General features: G+C 39.2%; 2 protein-coding genes across 4 annotated transcripts in view; both read right to left on the reverse strand.

Moving 5' to 3' along the window:
- Positions 1-3,983, reverse strand: part of lnpep (leucyl/cystinyl aminopeptidase) — a 77,045-nt gene extending 73,062 nt beyond the window's left edge. The window contains exon 1 of the mRNA XM_078396455.1: positions 3,607-3,983. Within this exon, the coding sequence (XP_078252581.1) occupies positions 3,607-3,628 (22 nt within the window). The 5' untranslated portion in view covers positions 3,629-3,983. The remainder of the gene's footprint in view (positions 1-3,606) is intronic.
- Positions 3,984-8,343: 4,360 nt separating this feature from the next.
- The window catches only part of erap2 (endoplasmic reticulum aminopeptidase 2), a 35,374-nt gene continuing 30,341 nt past the window's right edge, over positions 8,344-13,376 (reverse strand). For all 3 annotated transcript variants that reach the window (XM_078396463.1, XM_078396462.1, XM_078396461.1), the window contains exons 17-19: positions 13,001-13,141; positions 12,378-12,459; positions 8,344-10,134 (exon numbers count right to left, since the gene is read on the reverse strand). In XM_078396463.1, coding sequence (XP_078252589.1) covers positions 9,958-10,134; positions 12,378-12,459; positions 13,001-13,141 — 400 coding nt within the window. In that variant the 3' untranslated portion in view covers positions 8,344-9,957. The remainder of the gene's footprint in view (positions 10,135-12,377; positions 12,460-13,000; positions 13,142-13,376) is intronic.

The raw sequence follows: 13,376 nt of genomic DNA on the forward strand, positions 1-13,376 counted from the left end.
GACAACCAAATATGTACTACTGAACAATTATTCACAGGATGGAGCTATTTGGAATAAGATGATGGCTCGGGACACAAGCTTAGAATGCCAATACTGTAATTCCTTACATCTGAGTACAACCATCTCACAACCATGATCCTGAAGATAGCTGTGACTCCAATCTGAGAAGAGTTCCCCTTGATTACTATCAACTTCAATTTTACCTTCATAGGTGCCAAGTCAGTACCAATGCTTCACCTCGGGAAATATTGTTTTGTCCACATTTGAACCAAGACTTTAATAAGATGTGAAAGCAAGAGATGTCACAACCAAGGCAATTCTCTATTTTGTCTCCAGTGGATGCCAACTTTCTGACTGCGCTGGAAAAGATGGCTAGAGATTTGGCCCATTTGGATCTAATGTCTTGAGCATTTCAGTTGGTTCTTAGATTTTCACTTGGTTTTGACAGAAATGTACAGCTTTGATCTAATCCATTAGTCACAAGACTCAAAAGTATTGTTGGCAGTATGCTGTTTTCACTATTTCGTAGCCTGTGTTGTGGCTTCTCTAAATTGATATCCCAGTTCATTAGGCATATCTGCTATTGTATACTCTTCTACATTTTTCATCTAACTAGAGATAATCTCCTGGTTAATAGTTGCAGTAGTAGAGTGTCAATGCTAAGTCACAAAGTGACAGAATGCAATGGAGTACAATTCTGCCACCCATGGCCCGGAGAACCAGAGGGTTGCCAAGTTTCCAATTGTTTCATCTGTTTGGAGTCTATTAAATACTAAATAAATCTGCATCACACGATTCATTAATACTTTAACAGGCTGAGGCATCCTCATTTCTAAAAAGCTTATTACCCGTACTTATCCTAATTGCCAGTGATTGCAATGACCTTATTGCTCTTATAAAAAACAATAACAGTGCTCCATTTGCACAGAGCCTAATCCCTGTTAAAAATTGATATGTCCTATATACACTTAATTCTGGCCCCAATGCTATTTTTCCAAAAGTTCAATTAACAATTAGTTGAAATTCAATCCTAAAATGAGCACATAAGCGCTAACAATAAATGTAATACATTGTGTACCATAGGTATATGAACTCTAGATTACTACAAAACATGCAGAGTATATTTCCACTTGGTATATACAAAGACTCTTACAATGTTCTGTATTAAAGAAAGAAATGTCAAGTTTACTTGCTTTATCAATAGGGTGAAGAGTTTCACAAATACTTTTAAAGTCATACAGACAAGGTACTTTGAGACTTAACATAAAGAAATGTTTATTTCAAAGTAATACTATATACCAATTTTCTGAGAATAAATTATTTTCTCATATTAGAAATATGAATTTTACAGTATTGATGAATCAAGCTTTAGCATTTTTGAAGCCATTAACATGCTTCCATCCTCAACATAAACTCCAAAGATTATGAGGAGCAGATGGATTAAGACAAGGACAGAAATTGACATTTAATTCTGAAAGACAAATAGTTTGAGGATAGTTGGACAACTATATTAACTATCTTTCTGGCCTTCCATCACAGACATTCTGGCCTTCCATCACAGTGAGGAGGTGACTGGAGGAGACTCACTGTGATGGATGTTTCTTTTTGTTTGATTGTGTGTGTGTTATTGCTTATTTTTATTGCTCTTATTGTTTGACTGTGGGTAATCTTTCATTTCACTGCACATTTATGTGTATGTGACAAATAAACTTGACTTGACTTGACTTCTGAATTTACAGTTGTTTAAACATGTGTAACAACACTGACCTAATTAACAGAATGCCAATTTTCACTGTGAAAGAATGTAGGGAAACATCCCAATGAACTTTATAGGTGGAGTGGAAAACAAAAACGAGCATTTTTTCCAAATAACCCTCACACGGGGAGGTACTTCATTTTCCGATTTTCATTTAAAAACAATAATAAAAGAGACCTGACAAAATTTGAGTACACATATTGGATTGCATGATTCATGAAGGCAGCAGGGAAAGTGGAAAGGAGACACAAATATTGCTATTAATTTGCCTCTGGTCCTTTGCTGAGGCTGCATGTTGTATCAAGGTCCACAGATCTGCGATTACCCAAGATGCATTAGTGGATTCTACCAAGTGGCAACTAACATTTAAAATGTTCAGTAAATTCTTCTAAAATCGATTTTTTATTAAAGATTAATTTATGAAGCCAATTTATAATTATAGTAGACTAAGATATCTAAACTAACACTACCATACATCAGCTATTTGTGGAACAAGAGCGTGTCCCTTAAAGTAAAAACTCTCAAACAAGATAGCTAGAGCACCTTCCAACACATACAGTCGCAAACAAGACAAAAGTAACTTGCAAGACATTGTTCATCTGCGCTTGTAATCTTTCCCTGAGCAAGGAAAAACAAATTAAGCTACAGCAGGTGTCGTTAACCAACAAAAACACTTTTCAATCCTAAATAATGTTTTAAAATGGACAGCATTCCAAGTTTAATATCATTGTTTTGAATGATTGCCTAAATTCTTCGTTTTAGCCAATGCGTTAATCAAGAAGTTAATATAAATCGTACTGCTGTTTGATTCCTTTGTTTATTTAGATCATAAAACGCACAATCTTTTCAGCCAGTAGGCAATAAATTAGCTCAGATACCCAATATCGTTCTCAACTTTAACTACACTTGCCAACCCGTATTTATATGTTTTAATTGTTACATTTCTCCATTAGATTCTATCTGTTTTTGTTGTCGCACTCAACCTTCCCTGCCCACCCGACAAGCTAAGTTATGAATTGTACAACAAGGAAATGGAGAATGTTTTGCAACACAATGCTCAGTCGAGGTTACAAATGGGCTCAGCTGGCAACAAGAACGTATATTAGCGAATTTAAAAACATGTTCCTATTAGGTACTCTCTGAGGTCCCCATTTGAACATCAGCATGTAAACCATCCGTTGTTCCAATTTAAGGAACTACCTCCGCAATAAGAACACAAGACTTGAGATTAGCAAAATGGTGAATGATATCGAATTACAATATGCGTCCTTAATCCTGTGACGTACAGTACCGAAACTTTGGTTAAGAAACACACCCATTAACGGGGATTTAGAGGTCTTTTCAACAGACTACCATTTATTTGTAATTTCGTCTGGTTTATCCCGCATGGCCACACTTTCCAGATCACGGTGAAATCAGTGGGGTTTTAGGAGACAGGTTTCTGAGAATAAACACCACGCAGTGTTGGTTACTGATGTTCTGGACCGCACGGAAAGTGAGAGTAACGACTCTCACCCCGGACCTGGAAAGGACGGTGTTATATATACACTCATATTGTTGGAACTGGAGGATTAGACCGAATTAAGTAAGAATCAGAACACATTGCCTCTGCGTATCCCAACAGAGGCTCAAACAGACAGACTTCGCCACTGAAAGCACCGCCCAGCCGCAGAGCGAGGTTTGCATCTGAAGGCAGCCGGCGTTGGAGGACTGCCTCGCTGCCTCCCGTCCAGCTCTCTACCCTACCCTGCTCCTGCTCCTCCATCACTTCGACAATGTCCCTGACACAACAGTTGTTACCAACTTTGCAACATTTTCAGCACAGCCGACATTGCCCCCCTTGCACTCACCGCTCTGCGAGTGCGACTCCATCAGCCTTGCCGTGGCCTTCGCTCCTGTTCTGCTCTGCTCTGCTCAATGCTCCGGGCTCCTCGCCGAGCGCCTCGGGGTGAGCGCACCGACTGAAGGACGACCGCGAACCGAGCGTTACACTCTGTCACGCATTCTCTTTGGGGAAGAGGAGCAAACCTTTTTTTCCCCCCAAAATAAAACCCTTCCTATTTACACGGACATTTCATTCCAAATTGCACCTCCTCACGAAAACCCGTCATCCATCTTCACTTTATCTGTTTTTCTTGACTCCTTTGTGCTCGGAAGCTGTGCCGTGAAGACTCTATGGGTCGATTGACGAGCTGCCTAGTGTTGCAGAGCCTCCTCCTACTCGTCACTCAGTCGGCTACCAACTTTAAGATCATTTCTGCCTTCTAAAAAAATGTTCTGTCAAAGCAAGAGTCCGGTAGGCTAGTGAGTGAGTAATTTCATTTATTCTGTGCATCTCTGCCGCTAATGAAAAACAACATTAGAGCATTTATTCCCAGTTGACAGTTAATATCAGCAGAGTTGTCTAGTCCTCCCCAACCTGGGTTTTAATTGGAGACAAGACTAAATGTGATGGGTTAAGATAGAGATTTAAGGGGAGTCGAGGCTGCACCAATATATTCATAGAGATGTTATCTTATAGTACAGTTAGCTGTAAATTTGCCAAACAACGCTCAACTCACTTGACCCTGCTTTCACTTGACCACTTAATAGGAAGAGCATATGCTTGTTTGACCCCATCCACAAATGACTCAGCAACAGGAAAGGCCCGTCGTACAAGACTCAGCAGCTAATTCTAACCTGAAGAACCCAGAGGCCTTCCTTGTTCTGTATGTTGACCACTCGTGTATTTCTCCGTTAAACTAAAACTGTTCTACTCGTGGATTTTCCATGGGATGTGGGTGTTACCAAAGAGGCAAGCATTGAATCCCAATAGCATGTTATTCTTGAGAAAGAGTGAGCAAGTAATCTTTTAAACCACGGCAATCCATGACCTAATGTACTCTACAGTGCAATTTAGTAGCTATTTATAGAATTGTGAACCAACAGAATTGGGGATTATTGTTATATTTCGGAGTCACGATGGAATGAGACTTTGAGGGGAAATTGCTACAGCCGGTGCTTCCGTGTGCATACTGCCCTGGTTTAACAAAACAATACATTTTGAGAGATGTTGTGAGAAATACTCTAGTGGGTTACTGCAATGTCTTGTCAATTAGTAATTGTAGGAATTGAATGTTCTGCTTGTTATAGAGTGCCAGTCGAGTTGCTTTACTCCACTTGATGTTGAACATATTGAATGTAACTAGAATTGGCCACACTAAACTAAGAGTAAACTATTTAGTTTCAAGCCAGACTGTGGTAGAATAAAAGCATAATGGTCTGGAGACAAGTTACTCACTACAAAAATACTCATCCTCTTGTAGTCACAGAATACAGGGGCAGCACAATGGCGCAGCTGGTAGAACCACTGCCTCACAGCACCAGACACCCAGGTATGATCCTGACCTCGGGTGCTGTTTGTGTGGAGTTTGCATGCTCTACCAATGACGACGTGGGTTTCCTCCAGTTTCCTCCTAAATTGGGAGTGGATGAGAAAGTGGGATAACATAGAATTTGTGTGAACAGGTCAGCGTGGACTTGCCAAGCCAAAGGGCCTGTTTCTATGTTGTATCAGTAAACTAAATATATGTGCGTGGTCCAGTTTAATTTGTGGCCAATAATGGACACTTAGATGATGATTGTAAGGAGCCTGTTGATAATGCTGCCATTATATGTAAAGCAAAGTAGTCACAGACACTTGCATGGTCAGATTGTGAGCAAATATCAATCTGCAGGTTGAACTCAGCAGATCAGGCAGCTGCTGTGGAGGGAATTAGATAGTCAATATTTTGACCCTTCCTCTGTAATGTAAACAAAACATGACCTAACTAAAGTTTTAACAAGACTTCCCAATTGGCCCGATGAAGATGTGTTGTAAACCACCTTTACCATCCTTTCCATTTGCATTGCCACTTTCAGGTAGCTATGGACTTGCACCCCACTATACATGATGCTCCCAAGGGTCCTCTCATTTGTTGTATTCTTTCCTCTGGAATTTGATCTCCTAAAATGCAACACTGCCCACTTATCCAGATTAATTCTATCTGCCATTTCCCCCTCAAATGTCCAAATTATCTATATCCTGCTTTATTCTTTGACAAGCTTCCTCATATCCACAATTCTATTTGTTTTTGTGTTTTTCTGCAAACTTATCATGCAGGATGAATACATATTTCAATGTGTCAATTTTGTATCCAACATACAAATTCACCGTGGATCCCATATGACGTGATATTCTAAGCCAGTCTACCATGAGGGACATTGTCAAATGTTTTACTGAAGTTCATGCTCCCAAAGGCTTTCCGGCAACAACTCTCTCCCCATCCCCCAGCCTCTGCCCTGGATTCACTGTTATTTTCCTTTCTGTAATACACAAAGGTAATGGTGTACCAGGTAATCAGAAATTACCACGGCTTGTTAACTCTCTTTTAGGAGTGCCTATGAATTTGTAAACCATCAATAGTTTTGAGATTTAAAAAAAATCAAATCCCCTGAAACCTAAAGTACCTTAAGACATAGGCAATTCTGCCAGTATTTTCCAAATAAGAGCACAAAGGCATCAATTCACAAGCAGGAACAAAATACACCCTTTTATTTCAATACTTTATTATGGTGTTACAAACCATCTTTACAAGATTTCAAAACATTATTTCCCAAAAGAGATCAACACTAAGCTTTCAATAACATTGTATTAAAAGCTAGTAAAACCAAACTTTAAAGTCAAACACAAAAAAAACCCATTTGGCAATACTTTCATTCTGATGACAAACTTACCAACTTCCTCTCTTTCTATCCTAACTCTAACACAACAGATTTAGCCCAACAGCAAGAGTGGAATTTCTTGGCCTCTCTTGCTTTCAAAGAGGCATTTTTATTTTTTGTTGGAGTGTCTTGCTTTGATGGAAGCTAAACCGTGGTTGCAGTTTGAGATTTGAAAAATGTAATCCAAAATCAAAGTCCCATGTTCAAAGCTGTTTTGCAGAAATTAATCATTTCAAGTGACGATACAGTTATTGTAGTTCAGTTGGACAAGGCACTGTCAGGATAGATAGAAATCATTAATCGGGAATTTCTGACTAATTACAATCTACCAATCCACATACGAATATACACTTCTATGGATATTAAATGAGAAAGGGATCAGCTAGGATGAATGGCTTTTAATATTGAAAACACCATATAATTTACAATGGGTTCACCCATTGAATGTATGCTGTCCTATCTATAAAATCATAGTCTAATGTGAAGCAAAGGTTTCAAGAGAAGATAGGGACAAATAAAATAATCCCTTTTGGGGAAAAAGGAATAACACATAATAAAAGGTTATATAATCAGTTAGAGAAATTGATGGAAGATTTGAAAGCATTGAACTGAGTGAACCAATGATCTCTACTTTAATATGTACTGCACTGCATACAAAGAGATACAATGTTACTTTCACTTTAGCTTCAGAGTAACAACTGAAACATCATGCTATGCATATCCAAAAGCTACAATTTAATTAAGCTAAAGGTGCACCCTGAGCCTTAGTTGAAAATGCTTTCCCCCTCAAACTAATCACTTTTAATATTCTCTTACTTCTGATCGCAACAATTTTTTTCTATAATCCAACACAGATTCTGTTATATCTTAGAATATGCACAGGAAAGCAGTTTGTGCATATGGAGCCTGAGGTGTGAAGACGGCTTTATTAGATCATACTAAACATCCAATATTTATCCAATAATCCTTAAATGAAATTTACAGCAAATATCAAAGTCTTATATTGATATGCAAATATGCAAATATTTGAATCTTGCTGTTTTACAATACATTTTATAATGTAAGGATATTTAATGAAAAATACCATTATATAAGTGACCTCCATACCTGTACAATTCTTCACAATGAGATATGCCACAGCATATCACTCATCATGACTGTGCACCATTGTTGAAGTCAATCACCAGTATACAGAAGACCTCATTTTTTTCAACATTTCTGCTCACTTAGTGAGCACATTTATTGATTCATTGGTTTTAGTGGCAATAGATTTAGTACCGGATTTTGTTTATTCCAGACAATTAAAGATTACAAATTATTCTCTCATCAAATGAGAGAATTTTCAGTTCCGAGTACAGGTATAGAGAGAGGGGCAACTGAAAGTAAGTATGCATTGAATTTCCCAATTAAATTTTTATAAAAATGCATCTCAGCTTAAAAAGTTGTGTAATCTTGAGTACAAAATAGCATTGTGACTAATACAAAGGGAACCATCTTATTTCAGTGGAGTATGAAAAAAAGATTATTTGCAATAGAGTTTAACAATTACCAATGGTTTAAATATGATTGTTATTTGCTTTAAAAACAAAATTTATTCTGCAATGTAATCATAACTCTGACAATCAAATATTGTTCATTCTGTCAATGAAGAAACAATATCCAAAGCATTTGTTTACTGGTTGATGCAGTGTTTCTGAATGATGCACTGTCCTACATGCCTAGTGCTTTCCAAAATGACCTGGAAAGTATTTGACTAGATTCACTTGAGCAACATTTGCAATTGCAAATACGCTTTCTTCACTCCCCTTCCCCCCCCCCCCCCCCCCCCTCCATATCAGTTAGTGGTAGCAGCTGGGTGCGAGAACAACTGTAACAGGGATTGTGTGTTTGTGGAATACAGAATTGGAAGAAAATAGAACAGGATTACATGAACATTTGCAAAAGGAAACTGGCTGGAAATTTAATTAATAAAATAATATAGAATACATGCCAATTCTTTCTCCTCGGTAATCCAAACTAAAATCATACTGTCTGGTTCATGGTCTGGGAGCAGAACATATTTTTTGGAAATTGTTCAAACATTCATCTATTTTAATCATTATCTGTATACACAAACATATTCAGAACTTTAGCAGTGCAGAATATTCAGGCAAATGGCCTAACAGAATAAGTCGGTCAATATTTTATTCCAATGGGCAAACGATAGATCTTAATGGATGTTTTTAGAAGTTTTCTTCAGATGCTTTCTTTAAAATTACAAACCAACCTATATACAAGGTATATCTGTCTGCGAGTTTCTATGTGTGTTAAAGAAGGAAGCAGATGTGATAAATAGGTTGCAATCTTATCCTGTGGTTATTGAGTAACTTTTTTTTACTATTTATAGTGCACAGTTTTCACATTCTGCAAATATTTGTTTTACATTGTAATAGAATTCTGTGGATTTATGACTTCTTTAACAATGGTTATAATCATACAACAAATGTTATAGTCCATGTTCTGAAACCACTGGCGCAAAGTGGAAGGTAGATACTGGATGTTTATCTGTCAAATTCCCTAATATCCATGGATTTATATGGATGCAGAAGATTAAGATGCATGGGATCCATAGTGACTTGATTGTTTGGATTCAGAACTGGTTTACTCATAGAAGACAGAGGGTTGTGGTGGGAGAATGGTATTCTGCCTGGAGGACTGGGACCAGTGGTGTTCTGTGCTAGGACCTCTGCTGTTTGTGATATCTGTTAATCAATTGGACGTAAATGTAGCTGGGTTGATACAAAATGCTGAAGTAGCTCAACGGGACAGGCAGCATCTCTGGAGAGAAGGAATGGGTGACATTTCGGATCAAGACCCTTCTTCAAACTGATGTCAGGAGAGTGGGTGGGACACAGATAGGATGTAGTCAGAGGCAGTAAGACTCGTGGGAGAACTGGGAAGGGGGAGGGGATGGAGAGAGAGGGAAACCAAAGAATATTTGAAGTTAGCGAAGTCAATGTTCATACCGCTGGGTTGTCAGCGAAATATGAGATGCTGTTCCTCCAATTTGCGTTGGGTCTCACTCTGACAATGGTGGAGACCCAGGACATAAAGGTCAGATTGTGATTAGGAGGGGGAGTTAAAGTGCTGAGCCACCGGAGATCAGGTAAGTTAAGGCAGTCTGAGCGGAGGTGTTCAGTGAAACGATCGCCAAGCCTGCTCTTGGCCTCACCGATGTAGAGGAGTGGACACCTGGAACAGCGGATGCAGTAGATGAGGTTGGAGGAGGTGCAAGTGAACCTCTGCCTCCCCTGGAAAGACTGTTGGGGTCCTTAGATAGAGTTGAGGGGGTAGGTAAAAGGACAGCTGTTGCATCTCCTGCGGATGCAGAGGAAAGTACCTGGATCACGTACAGGGCAGAGAAGATTAGTTGAACCTGACCTCATGTTCAGCACAGACACTGTGGGCCCAAAGGCCCGTTACTCTGCTGCACTATTCGATGTTCCATGTTCTATAATTATTTTCTGTAACCAGCTCCTGAGGAAATCCAGATTCCTCTCCAGCCACCTTATGTTCTTCTGAATATTTTCAAGTGCAATCTGGGTGCATCTCAGCTGGGAACTCTGCTCCTTGATAGAATCAAAAAACATCTCCACCTAAAACATATCAAGAGAGTCAAGAGTGTTTATTTATCATATGTACCAGGACCGAAATAATGAAATTCTCACGTGCTACAGCTTTACAGGCACATAATGATCAGCCATGATCACATTGAATGGCGGTGCTGGCTCGAAGAGCCGAATGGCCTACTCCTGCACCTATTGTCTATTGTCTATAAACACAACAAATGAATATGCAAGAAACGATAATACAATAAATTATCAGTTGTACAAACTTAACCAGACCATAATAGTGGAGGCTGAAATACATAGTGCAATCATTTACAAAGTCTACAGTCATTTGGTGCTGAATTAGGGTTGTGGTTAAGGTCATACTATGTACCACCAGATTGTTTTTTGAATTAAGTACACTACTCTTAAGTACACATCTTTCTAAAGAAAGAGAGATCTTTATCTGTAGTTTTTCAGCAGTAGATTTGCTGCCTTACAGCGCCAGAGACCCCGGTTTGATCCTGTCTATGGATGCTGTCTGTACGGAGATTGGAGTTTTTCCTGTGACCACGTGGGTTTTCTCCTGGGTGCTCTGGTTTCCTCCCACACTCCAAAGACGTAGAGGTTTGTAGGTTAATTGGCTTATAAAAATTGAAAATTGTCCCTAGTATGTAGGATAGTGGTAGTGTATGGGTGATTGCTTGTCGGCACAGACTCAGTGGGCCGAAGGGCCAGTTTCCATGCTATATCTCTAAAGTCTACACACACTATCTATACTAAGTCTATACTGCTATCGAGTCATAATACTGTATTATGTTTTATTTTTGTAATACTTGGATATATTGCCTGTGCCTACTCAGGAAAACCTATTGAACAGAAAATGTAATGGAATCAAATTATATGAATAACTAGACCAAGTGGACCCGTTGGGCCCAAACCTCTCCTGCATTGGTCCGGCACCCTCTCCTTCCCCACTCCCTCACTCCATTCCACCCTCAACCCCCTTTATCCTCCCTCCTCCCCATGCCATCCCCCCTCAACCCCCTCCCCTCCCCCCTCACCCACTCCATCCCTCCTCAACCACCCTTATCCCCCTCCTCCTCCCCTTCCAGCATTCAACCCCCCCTCAACCCCCTTTAAAACTCCCCCAAACCTCTCCTGCATTGGTCTAGCATTGGGAAGATGGCACAGCATATTGCAGACTCAATGTCACGTAAATAGGGACGTTGAGGGTGTTTATGGCTGTCCACATACCAATTATCTAGGTCAATTGTGGCATCACAAGAAGTTACTGGGAGATCACATGCATTTTCATAAGGTGGTTCAAGGCCTGAACCTGAGGGAAGACAAAGTGTATGGTTTCTGAATCATTGGTATTTTTAATTCATAGAGATGGGATTTTACTCTGTCCATTGTGGGGAGGAGGGGAGGAAGTCGCAATACCACCCATTGTGCACCAATTTGGTTCCTGAATAAAGAAATCATTGTCCATGTAGGGTGGTGTCCATTAGTTACTCTCTTACTTCTAGTGAGTGAGCCCTGGCAGAAGAGCAACACCACTGCAATAACTCCCTCACAAAAAATAGATATTAGTACAGACATTATAGTGGGCTATTCAACCAGTTCAATCTGTCTATCATTTATTTCACATCAGAATTACACTTCTATTCCATTCCAAGTACCTTCTCCCCCCCCCCAAAAATCTATCTACATCAGTCACAGGATTCTAAAGAAGAAAAAAAGAATGTCTTAATTAACTTGAGGACACGGGTGCAGTTTGGTCAGTGTTAACATCAAACAAGTAGAGGTTTTCTTCGGAGGTTGGTAGGAAATGCTCAATACAGAGAAAGGGAGTTGCAAATTATAAGAATGCCAAATAGATCAAGGGGCAGTGAGGAGCCAGCCTCCCAATTTTATAAAGTACTAGACCAAGTGGACCCGGTGGGCCCAAACCTCTCCTGCATTGGTGCAGCACCCTCTACTCCCCCTCCTCGCTCCACCCCCTCCTCGCTCCACCCCCTCTCCCTCCCCCCCTCTCCCTCCCCCCCACTCCATCCCCTCCAACCCTCCCTATCCCCCTCCCCCGGAGATAGATTTAAACTTTAAAATGTGAATAACTTTAAATATATAACACCGATTTCAATGAAATTTCCATTAGCACCATTAGACAGTGAGTAAGGTGGGCCTGAATCTGTTGCGATATCGTGTACCGTTTTGGTTGTAGTTCAGGAACAAACAAACAAATGATAGTTTTAGTGTATAGATGTGTAGTATTGAATTTTACTGACCTCTTCCAATTCTTCCTTTGATGAAAATTGAGATGATGTTCCAATTATAAGCCATCGAACAGTGGATGAACCAAGTTGAAATCTGTAAATACACACTTTTAAGAAGCTTAGCAATGTGCACCTTTTTTTCTTTAAAAGAATATGATTATAGTTGTTGGACTACTTAGATGATAATTCAGTTTTGCTATGTCAAATCGCATAGAACTGACTAGATGTCTTGGTATTCCAATTACTCGAATTGTTAAAACTATTCTATCTTTAGCTTAAAAATGGAAAATGCTGGAAATAGTCAGCAGGTCAAGTTGTGGAGAGAGAAACAGGGTTAACATTTTACTTTGATGATATTTCTGTTCTGATGGAGGATCATGAATTGTTAAGTCAGTTTTTCTCTCCACATTGCATTATTTGTAGATTTTCCCTTCTTCAACACTTTTCAAATGAACTGGTTTTCAAGAACAAATGCATTTTTAAAATTTCTAAAGTTAATAAAAATACAGAACAAGTTTAAAAAAAAAAAGTTTGGATAAGAATGTGGTCAGTGCTGGCTCACAGAGTAATGAAATGCACAGGGCTCTATAAAGAGAAGGCAAGAAATAAAAAAGACAATTTTGAAAGATACTAACGTCTCTATCAATTTGCTCCAATTTTTTTTCACAAAATTCCAGGCAAGGAGTTGTCCGTGTGGGTTCCTGCTCACTGCCACGACAACTTGGGCTAGATTCTGTAACTTGATGATATCCCCTTGCAAACTGAGTTCCAACAGCCTAAGACGATGAAAATAAATGGTTTTATTACAATAATTGTTCTGATTTTTTCTTTGTAAAATAACTTTTCTTTCTGATGTTATTTATGACCTTCCATTTACTGTCTTCTGTGTTACAAATATGATAGTTCAGCAGGCATTGCACTTCCAAATTTATTGTAGGATTTATATTATGAAAAAAATACATCGCCAAACGTTCACTCTATTTGTATTGAAGTAGCCACTATTACAAAATT

Source organism: Rhinoraja longicauda, chromosome 3, assembly GCF_053455715.1.
Source record: "Rhinoraja longicauda isolate Sanriku21f chromosome 3, sRhiLon1.1, whole genome shotgun sequence".
Lineage (NCBI taxonomy): Eukaryota > Metazoa > Chordata > Chondrichthyes > Rajiformes > Arhynchobatidae > Rhinoraja > Rhinoraja longicauda.